Source organism: Megascapheus bottae, chromosome 5 (assembly GCF_031878675.1).
Source record: "Megascapheus bottae isolate mThoBot1 chromosome 5, mThoBot2.hap1, whole genome shotgun sequence".
Taxonomy (NCBI): domain Eukaryota; kingdom Metazoa; phylum Chordata; class Mammalia; order Rodentia; family Geomyidae; genus Megascapheus; species Megascapheus bottae.
Window position 1 is genome coordinate 41,949,583 of NC_143513.1, and position 23,713 is coordinate 41,973,295.

At 35.6% G+C, this 23,713-nt stretch overlaps 1 protein-coding gene across 2 annotated transcripts in view; it reads right to left on the minus strand.

The window, feature by feature from the left end:
• Positions 1-23,713, minus strand: part of Cog5 (component of oligomeric golgi complex 5) — a 203,524-nt gene that overhangs the window by 86,773 nt on the left and 93,038 nt on the right. For both annotated transcript variants that reach the window (XM_090332986.1, XM_090332987.1), the window contains exons 8-10: positions 11,256-11,421; positions 7,706-7,818; positions 7,120-7,197 (exon numbers count right to left, since the gene is read on the minus strand). In XM_090332986.1, coding sequence (XP_090189112.1) covers positions 7,120-7,197; positions 7,706-7,818; positions 11,256-11,421 — 357 coding nt within the window. The remainder of the gene's footprint in view (positions 1-7,119; positions 7,198-7,705; positions 7,819-11,255; positions 11,422-23,713) is intronic.

Genomic DNA, 23,713 nt, shown 5'->3' on the forward strand with positions numbered 1-23,713 from the left:
ACTAACGAGTCACACGTTAAGCTTATATTCAGTAATCTGACAAAATACTTTATTTGTAATCTAGTAGAATGTGGACACTCTACTAGATTTTCCATAGATGATCAGGTCTATAAAGAAATTGAACTTGTTTCATTTCAATCTGAAAGTCCTTTTTTTTTTTTTGCCAGTCCTGGGCGTTGGCTCAGGGCTTGAGCACTGTCCTTGGACTTTCTCAAGGCTAGAGCTCTACCACTTGAGCCTCAGCACCACTTCCGGCTTTTTACTATGTATGTGGGGTACCGAGGAATTGAACCCCGGTCTTCGTGCATGCTAGGGCAAGCACTCTACCACTAGGCTAAACTCCCGGCCCTCAATCTGAAAGTCTTATGTTTCCTTTTCTTGCCTTATGCACTAGCTAAAAAACATGCAATAGCAGCAATAACAGCAAAGGAAATCCTTATCTTCTCTCTGATTTTAGGAAAAAATTGTTTTTATCATATACGATTTTACTTGTTCATTTTTTCCATAGATGCCTTTTATCTGGTGAAAAAACTCCCTCCTAACTGCTGAGAATTTTCATCAGGAATGAATACTAGATTCTGCCAAGTGCTTTTCTTCCATTTTTTAACTTGGTAATATTTTTTTCTTTTATAGTTAATTGGCTTTCTGTTTCCAGGTAGCCTTATATTAACAACTCATTTGGTCCTCCATAATTTTTAATATTAACATATTTTTCATATCCTAGTCTTTACAGGGCTTTCTAGATAATTTCATCAATTTTGTCTATACTTCTTTCTATAGGTTTATATATTTTACCATGTTGTGTAACTGCTTACACTCAACCACTTTAACCACATCCAGGTCTTTTTGCTTTTTTCAGACAGGGTGTTGTGCTTTTGCCTGACCAAGACTCAAAGATTCTACGTACCTACCAAGTAGCTGGTATTACAAGTATGCTGCCACATCCAGCAATCTACTAACTCTTTTACTTTAATGATGTTCTCTTGGGTTCTTTATAAATATATCCTGATACTTTTTCAGTCACTTATTTCCCATGTTTATACCATTTTAATGCATTTCATATAGAAGGCATTTTAAAAAGTATGGCTACTTTTTGGGGGGGAATTCTAACACCTGAAAAATCCATAAAAATTCTTTCTTTTGTTATTCTTAATATTATATTAACATTTTATTAATTGCATTAGTTATACAGAAGGGAATTTCACTCTTATATGTCCATATGTATGTAATATGCTCCAACGAATCTTACTCCCTTTATCACTTGTACCCTTGAGAAGAGTCAAAAATATGGTTTTAGATGCTTTTATTTTTCCTGCTGACTCTTACTCAAAACTTTCAGTTTATAGGATGGGTGATTTTTCATTGTGAATTCGTACTCCCTAACTATGATGCCTGGAGCAGTCTTGTGGCTCTAAACCAAAAATGTCTTCCTCTAAAAAGGAAAACATATGCTTCCTCTAAAAAGGAAGACTGCATATGCTTTTCATGAGAGCAGAGGTGTAAAGGTACAGTTAACAATTGAAAACTGCATTAATACCACTATCACATGTCTTGGTTTAATGTAAGACTTCATTTGGGGGAAGTTCTGGGAATTTACCTCAGGCCTGGAGGATTAATACAAAACTTTTACGTTCATTCTTCCATTTTATTTTCTTTCTTTCTTTTTTTTTTTTTTTGGTGCCAGTTCTTGGCTTGAGCTCAGGCCCTAAAAACCTGTCCTTGGGTTTTTTGTTTTGTTTTGTTTTGTTTTTTCTCAAGGATAGAGCTCTACTACTTGAGCCACAACACCACTTCTGGCTTTTTTTTTCTATTTATGTGGTACCAAGGAATTGAACCCAAGTCTTCAAGCATGCTAGGCAAGCATTGTACCACTAACTATAACACTAGGCCAAACTCCTGGCCCCCTAATTTAAAAAATTTATTGTCAGTGTGATGTTCAGAGGGGTTACAGTTACATTTATCAGGTAGTGGGTGCATAACTTCTTGAACATTGTTATTCCTTTCCATGTTTTTCTCCCACTTTCCCTTCCCACCCCCTCCCACTCATCTTGTTTTTCCCTTACCTTCCCTTTTTCAAATGAACAAATAAACATATATACAATATACTAGGTACCACATTCAGACAGAGTAACTACATGAGATAAACCTTAAGCAGAAAAGAAATAGCTTCACATAGTACATTAAGAACAACAATCACAAAGATGGACCTCTTGTTTCCATATCTTGGAGTTCATTTCACTTAGCCTTATCCTATATGAAATAGCTTTTGAGCTATCATGATTCTCTGCTAGAAGAATCCTAGGCATACACTAATTGTTACAAATGAGTGAAATCATGGAGCCTATGTTCCTTTGGGTCTGGCTTACTTCACTTAATATGATTTTTTTCCAAGTCTTTCCATTTCCTTACAAAAGGGGTGATGTCATTCTTTCTGATGGCAGCATGGAATTCCATGGTGTATCAGTACCACATCTTCTTGATCCATTCATCTACTGAGGGGCATCTTGGTTGGTTCCATGTCTTAGCTATTATGAATAGTGCTGCAGTGAACACTGTTGTGCTGGTAGGTTTAACATGGCCTTGTTTCTGGATATTTGAGTCAATGCCCAGGACTGGGATTACTGGGATGTAGGGGAGCTCTATATTTAGCCTTTTCAGGAACCTCCATACTGGTTTCCAGAATGGTTGAACAAATTTACATTCCCACCAACAGTGCACCAGTGATCCCTTCTGGCCACATCCTGATCAGTATGTATTGTCATTAAAATTCTTGAAAATGGCCATTCTAACTGGGGTGAGTTGTTTTTGATTTGCATTTCTTTTTTTTTTTTTTGCCAGTCCTGGGCTTGAGCTCAGGGTATGAGCACTGTCCTTGGGCTTTATCAAGGCTAGAGCTCTACCACTTGAGCCTCAGCAATATTTCCGGCTTTTTTCTATGTATGTGGTACCGAGAAATTGAACCCAGGTCTTTGTGAATGCTAGGTTAGCACTCTACCACTAGGACAAACTCTGGCCCCTTGATTTGCATTTCTTTTACAGCCAGAGATATTAGCACTTCTCTATGTGTCTACTGGATATTCTTTTTGGAGATCATGGGGCTTGAACTCTGGGCCTGGGTGCTGTCCCTGAGTTCTTCAGCTCAAGGCTACAGCCTTACCCCAGGAGCCACAGCCCCACTTCCCATTTTCTAGTGATTAATTGGAGAAAAGAGTCTCAGGGACGTTTTAGTGCCTGGGCTGGCTTTGAATAGAGATCTCAGCCTCTTTAGTAGCTAGGATTACAGGTGTGGGCTATCGTGACTGGTGTCAATCATTATTCTTCCTCTTCAGAGATGTCTCTAAGTCTTTAGGCCACCTTTTAATGGGATGGTTATTTCTTTGTGGATTTGTTTTAAAATGGTTTAATTTCTTGAGCTGCGGGTATATTTTAAGTCCCTTGTCTGTTGTATGACAAGTGAAGATTTTTTTCCACTCTGGGCTTTCTATTTATCTTGCTGACCATGTCTTTTGCCATACAGAAGTTCGGCAGTTTAATACAATCCCATTTGCCCAAAGTTGCATTGATTTTTTTGTGTTTCTGGGTCTTTATTAAGAAAGTTTCAACCTGTCCCAAGGAGCCCAAGTGTTTTTTCTATTTCTTCCTCTAAAATTTTCAGGAAGAAATTTTACCTTAAGATCTTCGATCCATTTGGAGTTGATTCTGGTGTAGGGAGACATATAAGGATCTACCTTTAGTTTCCTACAACTGTAGGAATTTGTTGAAGAAGCTGTCTTTCTTCCAGCCAGTATTTTTGGCTTCCTTATCAAAAATTAGGTGGCCATAGGTCTGTAGGTTGATTTCTGGGTCTTTAGTTCTATTTCATTGGTTCAGTACCAAGTGGTTTTTATTATTATAGCTTTGGAGTAGAGTCTAAAGTTTAATATTGATATCCCTCCAGCACTGTTTTTTCTGATAAGGATTGGTTTTGCTATATGGGCTCTATTATTATTCCATATGAATTTTTGGATTGCTTCCTCTATTTTGTTAAAGAATGACTTTGGAATATTGATGGGCACTGCATTGAATTTTTAGATAGCCGTTGTCAGTATTGACATTTTCATGATGTTAATTGTTCCAATCCAGGAGCATGGGAGGTTATTCCACTTCCTTAGCTATGTTTTAATTTCCTTTTTCAGGTTTTTAAAGTTTTCATCATAGAGATCTTTACTTTCTTGGTTAATTCCTAAGTATTTTATTTTCCTTGAGGCTATTACAAAAGGAGTTGCTTTCCTGATTTCAGCCTTGCTCTTCTCATTGTTGGCATACTTGAAATCCATTGATTTCCGATGGTTAATTTTATACCCTGTTACTTTACCAAAGTATTAGTTCGAGTAACTGGTGAGTAGAGTCCATTGGGTTCTTCACATACAGAATCATGTGATCTGCAAATAGGGACAGTTTTACTTCCTCTATCCCTCTCTGGAGTCCCTTTATGTTTGCTTCTTGCCCTTTTGCTCTAGCTAGGAATTCTAATACTGTATTGAAAAGGAGTGAAGAGAGTGCACATCCTCTCTTTGCTGATTTTAGTGGGAATGGCTTAACCTTTCGCCATTAAGTATAATGTTAGCTATAGGTTTGACATCTATAGCCTTTATTATACTGAAAAATGCTCCATGGATTCCTATTTTATCCAGAGCTTTTATCATAAAGGGGTGTTAGATTTTATCAAATTCTTCTTCTGCATCAATTGTGATATCCATGTGGTTCTTGTCTTTGCTCCTGTGGATGTATTATATTAATTCCCTTGCGTATACTGAACCAGCTTTGCATTCCAGTGATGAATCCTGTTTGATCATGGTGTATAAGTTTTTTTGATGAGTTGTTGAAGTTAACTGGTCTGTACAGAATCTTAAAATTTTAAATTATTGATATCATATTTGAGATGGCCATTTGACCCCAATGGAACCCCAACTTTTACACTCACTTAAAACTCACAAATCTTCACTACAGTTTTAATTATTTTATCAGTATATGTGCATAGAGCTCAGAGATTTTCTTACTTTTTGTAAGCTTGACAATTGATTAACCATTATGTTTGTTGGGGCTGGGAGTTTGGCCTAGTGGTAGAATGCTTGCCTAGCATGCACAAAGACCCAGGTTCAATTCCTTGGTACCACATACATAGAAAAAAGCTGGAAGTTGTGTTGAGGCTCAAGTGGTAGAACTCTAGCCTTGAGAAAGCCCAAGGACAGTGCTCAGACCCTGAGCTCAAGCCCAGGACTGGCAAAAAAGAAACTATGCTTGTTGTGCTGGGCACCAACAGTTCACACCTATATCCAAGATAATTAGGATAATCCTGAGATCTCATGATTTTGGTCTGAAGTCAACCCAGGAAGGAAAGCCCCCTGAGATACTCTTATCTCTAACTAATCTAGAAATGAAGCTATGGCTCCAGCTAAGAGACAGGGCACAGGCCCTGAGATTAAGCGCTACTATCAGCATACATTGACACACAGAGAAATTATTTTACTTAATATACTTGCAAACTATTTGTACTATAAAAGTACTAGAATAAGGTCTATAAGACTGTCTCCAGATAGTAATACATCTTTACTTATGAGGAACCTTTACTGATAATATTTTATTTAATAGTTCAATAGACATCTCTATTCCATTTTTTAATCAAATTAATGTCACAGATGAGTTGAATCTTTTACACATGATATTAGAAAGATTTCAAATTTGGGTGTTCTGAAAGTTTTCTAATTAGAATTTCTAATGATATTACCAAATTACTTGATATCTAAAAGGGCAAAACACATTCTTTCTCATATTTAAAATTCTCATTAGTAGTATAGCTATTGAAAATGCTGAACACATTCCAAATTTAGCTTGACGCTTCCTACACCCATGATTACAAGATTCTGCTCAAATAAAAATTGCTGGCTTAGAAAATGAAAGTATCATATTTGTACTCCCACATGTAGCTAAACTGGTTTAGTTCTACAGATGAAAACCCACAACCTGCTTTCCACTATATGGTTTCTGAATAATTTGTCAATAATTTGCTAAGTCACTCTCAAATAAACTGCAATATATAGTATCAACAATTCTGCAGTGATGCTAGAACTCTAAAATGTTTTTAAAGGCTCCAAAATTGAATGATTTACATGTAATAATCATCTAATTTTTCACTTAAAACTGAAGGCATCTATTCATTCATTCATGGAAGCCACAGAAAATACACTGGAAAAGAACATTCAAAATAAAGATATTGTAAGGAATATGAATTTGAAAGTATAACTGTATCTTTTAAACTGCATTAACTGAAGAAGACAAACTAATTTTACAAGCAGCTACAGCATTTATTAAGCTAAGTAGAAGCAGAATTAACTCAAATATAGCAAGTGGTTCTACATTTAACCAGAACTATTTCAAGGATTTATATTCATTCTATACTAAACACATGTCTTCATTAACTTTTTTGTTTGTTTTTAATTTGCTGGTAGAAGGGCTTTGAACTCAGAGCCTCATACTTACTTGGCTTGCTTACTCTTCTGATCTTGAGCCACACCTCCTATCTGGCTTTTGTTTTCTGGTTAGCTGAAGATAGAACTAAACTTCTCTGTCTGGTTAGCCTCAAACTGAGATCCATGAGTTTCAGTTCCTGAATACCTCCGAATTTCTATTTTTAGGTTTTCCTGTGATACTATAAATCAAATGTAGGGCTTCATCAAGAGTAGGCAGGCACTTTATTAGCAAGCCACATCCTAAACCCTATATTCTAATACATTCTTTATAACATGATAGACATCTACTAAAGAAAAAAACATCAAAAAATAGGATTATTTTGTCCTTAAGAATATTTCAAAGTAAGTTCAAATGTTTATTTCTTTCCAGAGAGAAAAAAAGAACTAAACATCACAAATCACTTATATGATAGAAAATGAAAAAATTAGTAGGGTACTTCAAAATCTAGTGTATAAATCTGTTTATATGACAAGGAAAGGTTATAGTTGTCAATATATTTCCCTACTGACATTTGACATACACCCGCTCTATAAGGAAATAACAAAAATGAACTGACATACAGCTTCCTATATTCAAAAGAAATAAATAAAATCTCTCATATAAACATACCTTCACTATTTCTTCAATGAAACAAATGTGAGAAACAGGATCTCTCTTCTTAGTTAATACTTTCTGTAGATGTTGTACCTAAAAGGTAGTGAAGGAAAAAGCAAGGGACAGTAAAGCTTAGGTTTTAGAAAAAGCAAGGTGCTTCTAAACCATAATTACTATTACTATTAATTATTAACAAACCATAAGTATCATTACTATTGCTATCTACTACAAATAAAATAAGTATGCTTATATAGGAAAGGTTATGACATGTAGATCCTTTACATATAATCAGCTAACGGAAATACTTTGAATAGTCAGAGACTTAAAAAAATTTGCCCCCAGGGGCCAGGAATTTGGCCTACTGGTAGAATGTTTGCCTAGCATGCACAAAGACCTGGGTTCGATTCCTCAGTACCACATACATAGAAAAGGCCAGAAGTGGTGATGTGGCTCAAGTGGTAGAGCTCTAGCCTTGAGAAAGCACAAGGACAGTGCTCAGGCCCTGAGTTCAAGCCCCAGGATTGGCAAAAACAAAAACAAAAACATACAACCAAGAGTCAATTTGTATTTCATGTTCTTTCTAATCCTCTCAAATAGTTACCTGACCACAAGCAGCACAAATATGATCCATTAATTTCTCCATATTGGTCCAGAGGGAAGCTCGAAAAGCTGCAGTATTTCCTGGGGTTGGCATAGTAGATCGACCAGGACCCCCTGGTTAAATAAAAATAACATAAGAAATAAAAAGTTTTCAATTAGGAATAGTGGCTCACTCCTATAATACTAGCTCTTCAAGAAGTGGACAGTTGAAAATCTGTTTGAGACAGCAAGACTTCATCTGAATCTAAGTTGGGCATAGAGGTGGGTGTTTGTTATTCAAGCTACATGGGAGACCATAGGTAGGAATATAGAATGCTGAGACTGGCCAAGACCACACCTGAAAAGACAAAAAAGGCAAAAAGGGCTGGGGCACAACAACTCATGTGGTAAAGCACCTGCTTAGCATGTATAAGGTCCTAAGTTAAAACCATAGCACCTTCCAAAAACACATATTCAAAATACAACAAAATGGTACAAAAAGCATATATAAACCAAAAAAAAAGTTATTCTTTCTCTAAGAAAGAGAAGTATTTTGAACATCCATGAAAGAGCAAGTTACTTGTGCATGATTAGTCTTAGAATACCCTAACTTAAGACTAAAATATAGTAGTCAGTAATGCAATGTCTGACAGAGGGGAATTTCCTATTTCCCTGGATCTATTTCTCATGTGTCAGGACGTAAGATTCTTCCTTTCTTTTCCTTGATGCTTGAACTCAAGGCCTCAAGCTCTAGCTTGGCTGTGTGTGTGTGTGTGTGTGTGTGTGTGTGTGTGTGTGTGTGTGTATGTGTGTGTGTGTGTGTGTGTGTGTGTGTGTGTGTGTGTGTGTGTGTTTGCTCAGGGCTGGCATTCTACACTTGAAACATACATAAGCAGCCCAACCTCATTAGTAGATTACTTCATGATTAAGGCATATTTTAATAATATAAATGGCTTCCTTCTGTTCTTAGTCATATTTCCTTTGCTCTATCTCCATATATAGCAGATAACATCTTAAGTTTGATGATTATCATTCCATGTATGTATATAATTTTATTATACTATGTATAATATTCTATGAACATATTCATATATTCACATATGCAAAATACCATATTATGCTCTTAGACTTTAGATATGGTATAATAATGTATATTTCTGCAATTTACTTCCTCTAGTTTATTACATGTTCTCAGTTTGTAATAAACTTGGTTATCCATTTTTCTACCAAATGTCACTATCACTAGTAAACACACAATAGTGTAACAGAAATTTGTATGGATCATAGTTTTATAAAAAGCAATGACCAAATGTTAAGGAATAAGCAACTCTCACCTTACAGGTCAAGTTGAAAACCTTGAGTGCAATGGTTTAATTACTTCATTCTCCCATAAAAGGTGTACATATAAATGTTTCTTGCTGTCATCCAGCACTTAGTTCTTACATTTTGCCAGATGACTGAAATAGTACCTTAACTTATATTTTAATTCGTAGTTTATCCTCTAAAATGAGGCTGAACATCTTTTACATATTTAATCAGAATGTTCTCCTGTGATTTGCCTGTTCATAGTTTTTATCTTTCTCTTTAAAAAAAAACTAGGAGCTTGATGCATAGCTCAGATCTGCCCTGAATTCATAATCCTCCTGAGTACTGGGATTATAAACGTGTTCTACCATGCACAGCTGTCTTAATCAATTTTCTCACTTGAATTGTTTTATCTTTTCTTTATTGAATTATATACTCTTCTTTTTATACATTAAAGATAACATCTCATTCTTTTAATACTGCATCATCATATAATTAAAATATTTGAAAGTAACTATGAATCTGTAGAAAATATGGAAGTAGGATTTTAAAATCTCCCTGAAAATAAGTCATTAACACAATCTTCCTTCATGCTTGAACATCTGAATGTTTATTTCCAACAAATTCTCAATAAATTCAACGTAGGCAATCAAATTGAGAAAATCTACATTCATTATCCAGTAACATTAAATAATGATTATTCTTTTTAAAAATGAGAAGGAATTCATGCTTAAGGTTTCCACATTAAATCACCCACTCCTCAACAGATGATAAGGCAGCTTTAAACTTTTTATTTTTTCAACAAAAGAGGCCCACATTAAAATTGACAGCATGGGAATAATTGCTTTTATTTTCCCCCCTATTCTTGACAACACAAGAGGGAATGAGATTAAACAGCTCCTGGAAATTTGGACATGAGATCAATCTTTCTGAGAATAATTGCTGGGAAAAGTTGAGTGTGAAATCTCCTTTGGTGATTTCTTTTCAAAGAGCTCCTTCAGGAATAGTCTTAAGAATCCATTCAAAGGTTATGGCTAACCTGAAAAAAAAAATCTCCTTGGGACCGAAAATTCTTTTATCTCTTTTTATCCAGTGCGATTTATTTATGAGTTACAGATATTTAATATTACTTAATGCCACATTTTATGGCAAATATAAAGACAATAAATGTTTGCAAATCTCTTTGTATTAAACATGTATTAGGAACTGTTATTTGTTCAACAGGGTTTATTTTATTTATTCTCTAGAACAACTCTGATACTTGTAGTGCCTCCAAACAGGAAGAAAATACAAGGTGAGAAAAACTAAACACAAAACCATGCATAACAATTTGGAATTTTTCTATACATTGACAAAAGAAAATGGAGTAACAGAGCTAAACAAAGAAGTGAAGAGTTAATATAGATCTGTTTGTCGGTAACCACAAGAAGATAGAATAAGACAAGTGACTATGATGGAAAAGATGCAAAGAAGGAAAAATTGACAGCTCAGAAAGAAGGCATCGCAATACCCTGGAGTACTGGAATCAAATACACAAGTACAGTGGTCTTTGCTAGGAAAAAAGAAAGAACATGATGGGAAAAATGGAAGGATGGAATTGTAATAGTTAAGTGACAGGTGTACACAGTTATTTCATATATGGCTTTTCCTATATTCTATGTAGAAGTTTTTGTATATGTGAATGGCATTATCAAATATGTCTTGGCAGGAAAAGGGGGCAGAATGCCAATGCAGAACTATTCCTCCTCACCTCAATTTCCCTTTCTTTAGCCAGTTTAAATTTTACTTTGCCATAGATGTAATGTTCCCAAAGGTTTTATCAGGTTCTATTTCCTTAGTCATTATTCCCATTACTCTTCCTGAATATGAGAATGACCATAAGTAAAAGTCCACAAGGCTAAAGTAGAATTAGCATTTCTTAAAAAAATTTCTTTACCAATAAAAAAGACAGGGAATATAAAGATTTTAGAAAGAAAAATAATATGTGCTTTTTCTTTAATTTTGTTTTTGAATCTACTTTATTCTCAACTAAAGGGTGCCATAGTTTATACATCTTTATCTAGAAGTTCTGAATATACCGACTGGCCAAATAAACTCACTGATTATATAAAAAATATGGACATAAATAAGCTCTGAAACAATTTCTTCTCTCATTTTCTACTAAAAAAATGAGTCATTAGACTGCTTTGAAACATGAGTGTTTCACATACTATTCAAAGGACTTCTCAGATATAAATAAAGAAGATAAATATAAACCATACCCATACCTCTCACAGCTGACTGAGAAGGCTGAGTCAAAACTTTGATGTCTAATGCTGTGTTGATATTTTCTTTTAAAGTAGCACAATATCCATCCACGACACTGGTAATGGTATCCTTCAGAGTTCCAAGATTATAGAAAACTTGAAGAGCGGTTCCGACTTGAGTGGGATTCTTAAATAAAGGTGAGGTAGAAACAAATAAGTAGGAAGTAAGCAAAATCAACACAAACCTGTAATTCAAGTGGTACTTCAGCAAGTATCATTCCTAAATTATCAAACACAACAAAGATAATTTAAAACAAATATTTCATTACTTATTCATAAAAGACAAAGTTAAATACTATGCCTGTATTTCACCCTCTCTTCTCCCTTTATTTTCCTCCTTTAAAGAATACTTACAACTTTAAGCCAGGCGCAGTGGCTAACCCCTTTAATCCTAGCAACTCAGGAGGCTGAGATTTGAGAATCAATGTTCAAAGCCAGCCCCGGCACAATAGGACCTGAGACTCTTATCTCCAAGTAACCTTTAGAAAATGGGAAGTGGGACTTGGCTCAAGGGTAGGGTGGTAGCCTTGAGCTGAAGAGCTCAGGGACAACACCCAGGATGAGTTCAAGCCCAATGACCCCCCACATTATAAATATATATATACATATATATTAATAACTTTAAAAGTCTGTTGTACAATATTAAAATCCCCACATGGTGTCCCACAAGAGAAATAAATATATGTATTCTACAGAGTTGACTGAGGGCTGAGAAATAATTGTACTATATTTTTTATAATTCAGTTATTTACTAATTCAAACTGGAAACATTTATACAGTGCCTACTGTTCAGAGTGCTAGACTAAACTAAATTCTTGCCATAATGAAGCTTATATTTACTATGAAATACAGAAAAATAGAGTAGAATATTGTGACAAGTGCTCTGAAAAAGTGACATGAAGTAAGAGTGAAGAATGATAAGAGGGCTGGGAGTGTAGTCTAGTGGTACAGTGTTCGCCTAGCATGCACAAAGCCCTGGGTTTGATTCCTAGGTACCACATACACAGAAAAAGCCAGAAGTGGTGCTGTGGCTCAAGTGTTAGAGTGCTAGTATTCAGCAAAATGTGTCCAAGGACAGTGTCCAGGCCCTGAGTTCAAGCCCCAGGCAAAAATAAAAAAAAAAAAATTTAAGAGTTGACAGAAGAAAGTCCATGAGACTCTTATCTACAATTCAGCTACTGAAAAAGCCAAAAGTGGAGCTGAGACTCAAGTGATAGAGCACTAGCCTTGAACACAAAAAGCTCAGGGATAGTGTTCAGGCCTTAAGTTCAAACCCCAGGACGTGTGTGTGTGTGTGTGTGTGTACGTGTGTGTGTGCGCGCGCACACGTACACATACACTGCTAAAACTATTTCATTAAATGGCTTTCTAGACTCTCTATAAACATAAGGATATTTCAAATCTATTCGCTATTTTTGTAATATTAGTAGATACACTACACACAGCATACTACATACTACATATGCCCTCCCCTCCCCCCCACACACCCAAGGACTGGGTTCCAGCTCATATCTGTTACTACAAAGGAGGCTGTGACTTAGAGGATTATGGTTTGAAGCCAGCCCTAGGAAATAAAGTACGGTAGACTCCAAGCCAGGACAAGACACTTGAGTTCATCACAGCCCTTCCCCTTCCACAGACAGACCGGAAGGGGGAAGAATTGTAAACAGAGACAAAACCTTTTACATGCATGTGTGAATACAGAATAAGGTTTGGGAAAGGGAAAAGGGTGAATGCAGAAATAACTGATGAAAAGAAGAACAGAAGGAAGGAAGAAAAGGAGGGAGGGTTACAGGGAGGGAGGGGGAGGAGGGGAATAAGAGGAAATGGGGTTAATAAACAACAATCCTCATTTGAGATTTCCATTAATCGAGAAAAAGAAACAAATGATTATTATTTCTATTTAAAACAATAACCAAACTGTATCAAATTCATAAAGTGCTATGTTAGATGGCAACTCCTGTTAATAACTACTTTTAAGTAGTTACAATTTTTTTTTTTTTTTGGTCAGTTCTGGGACTTGTACTCTGGGCCTGGGCGTTGTCTCTGAGCTCTTCAGATCAAGGCTACCGCTCTACTCCTTGAGCCACAGTGCCACTTCTGGTTTTCTGATGGTTAACTGGAGATAAGAGTCTCACAGACTTCTGTGCCCAGGCTGGGCTTTGAACCTCGATCCTCAGATCTCAGCCTCCTGAATAGCTAGGATTATAGGCGTGAGCCACTGGGCCCAGCTTAACTTTTTTTTTTTTTTTGCTAGTACTGGGGCTCAAACCAAGGGGTTGTCCTTGGGCTTTGTCAAGGCTAAGGCTCTACCACTTGAGCCATAGCATCACTTCCGAATTTTTTTTTTTCTATGTATGTGATACTGAGGAATTGAACCCTGGTCTTTATGCATGCTAGGAAAGCACTACGACTAGGCCAAACTCCCAGCCCCATCTTAACAATTTTTAAAAAACAAAAAAAAGTTCTAATAAAGGGTTGTGGCACAGATCAAACAGTACAGTGCCTGCATAATAAATATGAGGTCTTGAGTTCAAAACCCAATACCATAAAAGAAAAGGAGAGAGAAAGTAAACTATTTCATGTAAAATTACCAACTGAAAACAGGGCATAAATCTGTTTTTATGGTTACCATCTCTAGATTTTCTTTTCCTAAGAGTGATGTTTACATGAAGGCATGCATGAATAGAAAATTTTACAGAGATTAAGAATCAAAATAGGGCAGTAGTAAAGGAATTTCCCATATGACTATTCGAAAGTATGTTTTATCCAAGAAAGCATTTCTGGAACAACTTCAAAGAATAGTTTTGCCTTATAAAGCTAGGGTATAGGACTGGAAGTTTGGGCTAGTGGCAGAGTGCTTGCCTACCATGCATGTAGTTCTACGTTCGAGTCCTTGGTTGCCACATATACAAAAAAAGCTGGAGGTGGTGCTGGGCTCAAGTAGTAGAGTGCTAGCCATGAGAAAATTCAAGGGCACTGCCTAGGCCCTGAGGCCAAGTCCTAGGACTGGGAAAAAAAAAAAAAAGCTAGGGTATAAATACATATTTTAGGGGCTGGGAGTTTGGCCTAGTGGTAGAGTGCTTGCCTAGCATGCACGAAGACCTCAAGCCCAGGACTGGCTAAAAAAAAAAAAAAAATCACAATCATAATCATTGTCTTTACTATTCTAAAAGGATCTGATAAATACAGCTTCTCCATAGACCCATTAATATCAGTTTATCAGGTAAAAATCCATTGTAATACTTATGAGTTGATTAACTGATAAACTTGTCTTATTTTGTAGGGCTAGCTTTCTGGCAGGAGGTAAGCGTGAACGAACACACGCTGGGAGGACATGAGCAGGTTTCTCATTTATTGTTGCGCAGATCAGGAATTATATAGTCCCAGCACCCCAACCTCCTGAGCCTCCCCTGGCCAATCACCTAGCAGGGTAGTTGATGTAAGGGACTTGAGAAGGGTACTGACTGGTCCCTCGGTGGAGTGCAGGGAGCGTGGACAGCTCATGGCTGGCAAGCCAGGCAGACGTGCCAGTGGGCTACTTCTCCATGAGCAGGAAGTGTGCTTCGACAGCTACTCCAGCTGACTCAGCCATCTGACCAGCTCTACCCACATTATTTTACATAAAATATCTAACTAAAATTAACTGTCATCATTTTATTTTATTTTTATTATATTTTATTGTCAGGATAATATGTAGAGGGGTTACAGTTACATTAGTCAGGTAGTCGGTACATTGTTCCTCAAACCTTGTTACCCCGTTTCATGTTTTTGTCCCCCTTTCCTTCTCCCACCCCCTCCCAGTCATCTTGTTTTCCTGTCTGTCTGTCTGTCTATCTATCTATCTATCTATCTATCTATCTATGCCAGTCCTGGGGCTTGAACTCAGGGCCCACTGTCCTTGGGCTTTCTCAATGTTAGGCCTCTACCACTTGAGCCACAGTACAACTTCTGGCTTTTTCTATGTATGTGGTACTGAGGAATTGATTTCGTGTCTTCATGCATGCTAGGCAAACACTCAACCACTAGTCCAAATTTCCAGCACAGTTGTCACCATTTTAATTTGCAAAATTAACTTCTAAAACATCTCAAAATATAAAAATGCATATAATTATTTAGGAAGCATACACTATAGAAATATTCATAATAACTGTAATTGACAATTCATAGGACTTTTAGAGATTACTTTAAGCTTTCTGATGAAAACAGCCACTTTCTCAATCAATATCAATCATTCACATTCACAGCCTAATATAAATTGCCAGTCAAGAGCTACAACTTATATATTAATTTGAAATAAAATTCTTAAAAGTAACACAGGTGTGTAAATTATATAACTTTATGATATATGATAAAACTATAACTTACATTATTAAATAAAATATTACCACTATCTAAAAATTTTCTCTGGCTCCCAAACCTACCTCTCCAAATATTATCACTACCATAACTATAATTTTTTCTGTCTGTGAACTTGACATAAATAGAATTACACAGTATACATTATTTTGTGTCATTTTTTTTTTTTTTTGCCAGTCCTGGGCTTCAGCTCAAGGCCTGAGCACTGTCCTTGGACTTTCTCAAGGCTAGAACTCTACCACTTGAGCCTCAGCACCACTTCCGGCTTTTTCTATATATGTGGTACCAAGGAATCAAACCCAGGTCTTCATGCATGCTAGGCAAGCACTTTAACTACTAGGCCAACTCCCAGCCCATTGTGTCAAATTTTTTATGCTCATCTTATTGATGAAGTTCATATTGGTGCATACAGCAGAAGTTGTTTCATTTTTATTGCCATGTTGTATTCTATTGTAGGAATTTATCTTACTTTACACTTACCCATTCTACTATCAATACAGAGAATTGTTTCTACTTCTAGGAATTTCAATCAATGTTGTTGTGAACATTTTAGCAAGCAGTATTTAGTAGCTATATATGCATACGCATTCTTATAGGGTAAGAGTAGAATTGTTGAAATATCATTGTTCACAAACTAATGTAAAAATTTAAAGTCATACCAGAAAAATGAAGATTGTCAGTATTCCATGAATTTGCCAAAAATTAATTAAAACAATCAGTTCATTTAAATTTTCTTTGAGGAAATTACGATATTATAGTGGTATCACTGTGTCATTCTTATCTTAGGTGGGAAGCCATGAATATCTGGCCACTGGAATTTTCAAAGACACCCATTATCAGACTAAAGAACTTGCATTCTTAGTAGGCCGAGAGAATTTTAATCACAGATTAGTATTGAATTTAATGAAATGCTTTTCCTATACATATTTATAGAATCTACCCCCACTTATTTAAGAAATTACATTGCACCTCTGAACTAAAGCCATCACAGTAATGTTGAATTATCATTTTTAGATTTTCCTGCCTTACATTTGCTAAAACTTTGCTCAGCATTTTTACATCAATGTTGATGAGAGACAGCTAGTAATTTTCCTTCCTTATAATATCGTTATTTTGATAACAAGGTTATCCTGGCCTGTTTTATTCTCAATTGTTTAAAATAATTTATATAATATTGGTATATATTTTTATTATTTTTTTTTTGGCCAGGCCTGGGCTTGAGCTCAGGTGCTCAGGCCCTATCCTTGGGTTTTCTCAAGGCTAGAGCTCTACCACTTGAGCCTCAGCACCACTTCCAGAATTTTTTCTATGTATGTGGTACCGAGGAATCGAATCCAGGTCTTCATGCATGCTAGGCAAGCACTTTAACCACTAGGCCAAACTCCCGGCCAATATTGGTTTATTTATTCTGTAATTTTTGGAAGAATTAAGCTTGTGACTCTATTGTTCCTTTGGATTTTTTCTTAGATGGAAGATTTTCAATAATTACTGCAATTTTTCACAGGTTGTTTTCTGAGAAATTTTTCATTTTCATCTAAGATTTAAGATATATGGATGTAAAGTTATACCTAATGTCATTTCATTATTTTTCCAGTTTTGTTAGTATTATTAAGCCACTCTTCACTTTTGTGTCTTTTCACCCCTGCAATTTGGGGGTATTTAAAACTTTGCTTTGGGGGTATTTAAAAAAAATAAGTTTAGGTTTGTTGAGTCTAGCTTTTGCTGTTTGTATTTCACAGATTCTAGCTAGATCTAGATCACATTCTAAGCTCTTGCACTTAGTAGCCAAAAACAAGGGCAAAATATATAATATCTTTGATACTTACAGTTTCTTCATCATCTTAAAGTAAAACTAGCAGCACTAAGCTATAAGTACATGAAAAAAAAAAAAGACAGTTCTCAGAACATTGCCTTCTGAGTTGCTGGTACTAACAGCATCCACTTCAATGACACTCCAAAATACTTATAACTGATTAGCACCAGACAGAAAGAGAAGCTCAGTAAACATACTTATCCCAGTCTCCTGGCAGCATGATACAGTAAAAAGAACTTGGCCTTTAAAATTTGATAGTCTAGGGATAGAAAACTAGCTCTGCTATACAAAGATAAAGCTGTATGACTCTAGAAAAAGGCATCCAATAAAATCCTTAAGTCCAACATTTTTAATTCAAACAGACCAAATAAGAGTTGTTACTTGTATTTTTTCCAAGTTATCAATAGATGACTCTCATATCATCAAATTAAGTTCTGAGCATCAGCTTTGGGAACCACTAGATTAATTAGATGTGTCTGCCAGATTTTGAAAGAAGAGAATCATTCATACGTAAATAAATGTGTTTTGTGAAGTAAGGATCATATCTCAGTTGAAGGGCCAAGGAGAAAGTAAACAAAAGTCAAAAACAGACAATAAGGGTGAGAAACACATGGACAAGAGGCCAAAGTCTACCTAGTAGTATTAATTACAATTGATGAAACATTTAAATTATAAAATGGAGGGGAGTAAGTGGGGGACTCCTCAGAATTATATATATTCTGTAAATAGCATGATTAAGAAACAGGTCTTATTTTTAATTTTAGTGGTTCCTAATAAAATCTCAGTATGGTTGCCACTGATCTGCAGTTCAATGTTAGAAAAACAGTAGTTATCTTGTTGAACAAATAAAAAGACAGGGTAGCCTTTTCTAGCCAAAATGCGCCTACATATCACAAACTACAATCAAGCTTAAAGTCTCCATGAAAATTTTCCAGTAAAATAATCTTTTTTTCCCTGACAGTCTAGGTCACTGTGATCTCTGTGAAGCTTGGTAGGTAAAATCAGTAGAGAACAGTTCATCAACATCTAGCCTCACTTATTTGGATCACTATACTGCAAATCACAACTTTATCAGCATTTAAAGTAGTAAAATTGTTCTTAGTAGGAGCTGCTTTTTTGTCTTGCAGGTACTCCTAAAAAATACAATGTAAGTACTTTGAATCACTGCTCATTTCAAGCTGTCCATTGTATGTACCAATTCTCTCAATGTTCCAGGAACGGCTCTAGTACTACTACTTCTTGTTCTTTTATATCCCCAAGCCAGCAACTGGACCCATTCTTTGTATTTTAGGCCCTTGGGGTCCATATTCAGTACAGTATGCCATCCTGATATGCAAAAAATTAGTATACTCCAAGAGACACTTTCTACTCAAGATAGCAGTATTATATGTATAAATACTGTGTCTAACTTTTAATAGAGGCCTCACATTTTCTATGTCAATATCAAATACGTAGAGTATGTACCGGCAATGCTATTTTAGGTAAGGAAATTAAGGTAACAAAAGAGTACGTCAACAGCTACTTACCAACAGACCAGGTTTAGGTCATGGGTCCTTAACTTTGTTTTTATACTATCCACACTATTTTAGATATTCATATACACCAGTTTTTCAAGTTCTGGCAAATATGCAAGATTTCAAAATAGGCTAACTAAAATTACTGCTCAAAAACTGTTAGAAAAAATTCTACCTAAAAACAATAGCACCTTTCCCTTTAAATGAGATATTCAATATCCTAAGAATCATGGTTCTATAAGTTGTCACTGTAACTTTTATCAAATTGATTCATGTTTTATGAAAATTCCCAATTTCATAGTTACATACATTTAAACATGAGATCACATGATAAGACTAGCAATAATAATTTTACAAACAGAAATTGACTTCAGAGTCCTCAGAAGCATTTCCTGAAATAACATATAATCATATACATATGATACATGTACATAAGCATAATCATACAACATATAACAATTATTTATTAAATTAAAACTATCCTGCTTGGACATAATTATGATGCAATTTTTTCTTCCTCAATGTCTACCTAGCATTATATTAGAACAAAATAAAACTCCACATATACAATTCCAGAACTGTACTGTAATGACTGTGTATGTAATAGTCCAAAAAGTATTATGTAATAATATATAAATGACATTTTACTTTTTCCTCTATAAAATAATACTTTGAAAGTTACATTCTTTTTCTAGAGTATCTCATATATAAAAGAAGGGCAACAGGTGAGGAAAGAAAAGGCTGAATACTGAATGCTTTGTTGATGCTACTCTGTTAAAGGGATTAATGGGTCATTTTTTGAAGTGATTTATTTCAAAAAGGTTTCTACCCTATGATAAAGTCTTAGTGGAGTTAAGGATTTTTACTTGAAGAACAGTAAAGATAAAGACATTCCACATAACAAGGTAAAATACTGTAACAATGCGAGATAACCAAGGGACAGCAAAAGAGATCAGAGATAACATACTACATTAAGGACAACATTCACTCATTATATGGCTTTTGTTTCTGTATCCTGGAGGTCCTTTCATTTAGTGTCATACTATATGGCTTTATATTGTATATATGCTTATTTGGTTATTTGAAATAGGATAGGGAAGGGGGGAAAACAAGATGAGGGGTAGGAGTTGGGGGGAGAGAAATGGGGACCAAGACATGAGAAAGGGTATCAGTGTTTGTGAGGTAATGCACCTTCTATCTGGTGAATATAATGTAACCCTTCTATTAATTACAAAAAATATGAAAAAAGAACTCCTAAATTTAAAAAACAAAACAAAGATGAAGACATTTTACTAATAAATTCACTAGTGAGAATGTTTCAGAGTGTTTCAGAATGTTTCAGAGACATTTTTTCAAAGTTTAAAACACTCATTTCAAATTCAATTAAATAAAACAAAAATTAGGAACCCTAGAATCATATTAAAATGAGAAGGGAGAAGAAAAGGAAGGAAGGAAGGAAGGAAGGAAGGAAGGAAGGAAGGAAGGAAGGAAGGAAGGAAGGAAGGAAGAGAATAAAATGTACCGTTGAGAAGAAAAGGGGAGAAAGGAACAGAGAGAGGTAAAGGAGTATAGAAAAAAGAAAGTAGTAAATAGTATGCTCTTGATTTATTTGGCCTCCCCAAATACATGAGTTAGAAAGATGTAAAGACAGGGGCTGGGAGTTTGGCCTAGTGGTAGAGTGCTTGCCTAGCATGCACAAAGACCTGGGTTTGATTTGTCAGTATCAAATACAAGTAAAAAAGCCAGAAATGGTACTGAGGCTCAAGTGGTAGAGCGCTAGCCTTGAGAAAGTCCAAGGACAGTGCTCAGGCCCTGAGCTCAAGCCCAGGATTGGAAAAAAAAAAAAAAAAAGATGTAAAGACAATTCAAACAAATATTCTGAATAGCTAGCACTATAGATAACCCTTAGCGTCAAAAAATTATAGACCTCTTTTAAAATAAATGGATACGTATCTAGGAGTCTTCAGATAATTCAGCTAGTACTTTTAATAGTACACAAGTAATCATCAATTTCTAATATTTAAATTATAAACCAGTTTTTTGTTTTGTTTTGTTTTTGGTCAGTCATGGAGCTTGGAGTCAGGGCCTGGGTATTGTCCCTAAGCTCTTTAGCTCAAGGCTAGTGCTCTACCACTTTGAGCCACAGAGCCACTTCCAGTTTTCTGGCGGTTGAAAGTCTCATAGACTTTCATCCCAGGCTGGCTTTCAACCTCAATCATCTCAGCCTCCTAAGTAGCTAGGATTACAGGCATGAGACACCAGTGCCCACTGAAAAACACTTTCTATGATTTCACATCACTCTATACCTAATAAACCAAACCCCTTAGCAACATCCACACACCTGATACTTTTTACTGGAATTGCTGTATGCCTAGAACACTAAATAATTAAAAGAGCTCTATTTGAGATTACAAGTACTAAAGGAAGGGAGAAATCTCATTAAAGTAATTTCAAAGCAAGAATTACATTAGCTACCTTGGTTGTGATTCAGAGTGAGTAGCTTTTCAGATTCAGCAAAATGGAACTCATTAATGTTTGATATGTATTTCTCAACTAACCTAATTGGATTATTTGAGAACATGTTAACAATCAACAGTCAACAGTGCAAAACCCAAATGAAATTAAGACACTAACAAGGATATCTAATAGCAAAATATGATCTTATCAACAAAAAATCAACTTGATTCCAGTTCATATTTTGAAGGGAGGCAGAATTAGGGAAGTGAATATACAGAAAGCTAAGTAGAAAAATGTGAGAAAAAAAGAAAATGAACAGAAAAATATAAAGATGAGCATGGACTGGAAGAAGGAAGTTTTACACAAGAGAAACAATACAGGAATGATCAAAATAGAGGTGAAAAGAGGCCTGTTTTTGTACTTTATAAAGAATCCAACTAAATAAATCTGTAGTCTGGCATAAGTAAAAGTTGATGTTATGTTTTGTTTTTGAGATAGTGTCTACACAGATAAAGTTGTTACCAATTTTTCCTTAGCTTTGAGCCTCTCTGTGCTCTCTGGGCTGGTGGGCTCTACCATTTGAGCCACAGCACCATTTCCAGCTTTCTGTGTACTAAGGAATCAAAACCAGGGCTTCATCATGCGAGGCAAAAACTCTCCCACTAGGCCATGCTCCCAACCCAGTCTTGGCTTTTTGAATGTTAGAATTATAGACCTATGCTTCCACACTTGGTTTAAAAAACTTTAAATTATATCAATATCACAGTACCATACAATATATTAAGGATACTACATAGGACTACTAACTGCTTAATGATAAAATGTATTTTAGAAGGGAACTATGATAATGTGGATATCCCTCATACCTTTAACATGACAAAAGTAATAAATAGAGTTCATTTTTTAAATAATCCAATGAGCACTTTATATCCACTTGTTCCACACATCCACCAATTCAACCAACTGCAGATCAATAATTCTAAGAGACATTTCCCACTCCTGTAATGGAGAAAATTATATGCAAATATTAGAATTTTATGTAAGAGATGTAAATAGTCTCATATTGTGGTATCTGTCGGAGATCCTCTAGAGAATCTTCAGTGGATACCAAGGATGACTACAAAAATAATAATCCTAGTCATTCTATGCTTTACCAAGATATTCACTGTAAACATTATTAGCTTTACCCAAAAACTGATTTATCCCTTCTCTCCCCTTCCTCTTTCCTGTAACCTCTTCATGTCTTATAGGAAAAACCTCTATGATTAGCAACATGTACTACCTGAGTATGATCAAGAGTAAGCTAACCCATCCTTAGCAAATCTACTCCTCTTGGCAGATACATTCTTTCCAAGTCCTCCTGACAGCTGGAAGGACCATGTAACTCAAATCTAGCCAACAAGATGTAAGAGCAGTTTTGCTAAAACAATTTGGGGAAAACATTTTGTTACACTGCCATTTTAGCTGGCAGTGGCACTGTTCAACCTCTATACCCTGCACCACCTAGAAATGTGACAGCTATTTTGTGACTATAATGAGATAAACAAAAGGACAGCATAGATGTTGAATGAAGCAGAGGAGGGAAAAAGATTGCTGAATAGCTGAAAGGGTGCTAGTACTACTATATACAGACAAATTTCCATGTAAGTCACTACTAATCTAGCATAGTACTGCAGTTCTGTATCTACCAACACTATGATGAGTAATATAGGGAAAACCAAGAGAACAAATTCATTTACCACCGGTGGTATTCATTACAATAAATAATTACTCTGTGAGTAGGTAATGATGATTAAATTCTTAACTATTTAACCATTATTTATAAAGGATACTGAGTTTCAAACAACAAAATAACTCTACTTGGATAAGAGGTCTGGCATCAGAACTCTAAACTTCTGGCATGAGAATGTAAAAAGTAAAATAACTACCTCAGAAAACTAATAGATAAAAAAGGGGGGAGGGAAGAAAAGGGAAAAGAAAAGAGGGAAGGAAGGAGAGCGAGAGGAAGGGAAGAGAGATCCAATGAGAAAGAAAGAGAGGGGGGCGAGAAGCAGGCAGAGAGAATATATCCATAACTTTATTTGCAAAACACCTATTTTTGTTTTACCTCAAAGAAATGAAAATATCTATTGACACAAAACTTAGCCATGAGTGTTTATGAAGGTTTATTTAACACAGGCCTAAACTACGCTGGAGATAAACTAAATGCCTATCAAATGGAGAATGGACGATTATTTCTATAAAATGAAGTATTTAAAGAAAAAAAAAAAGGATAG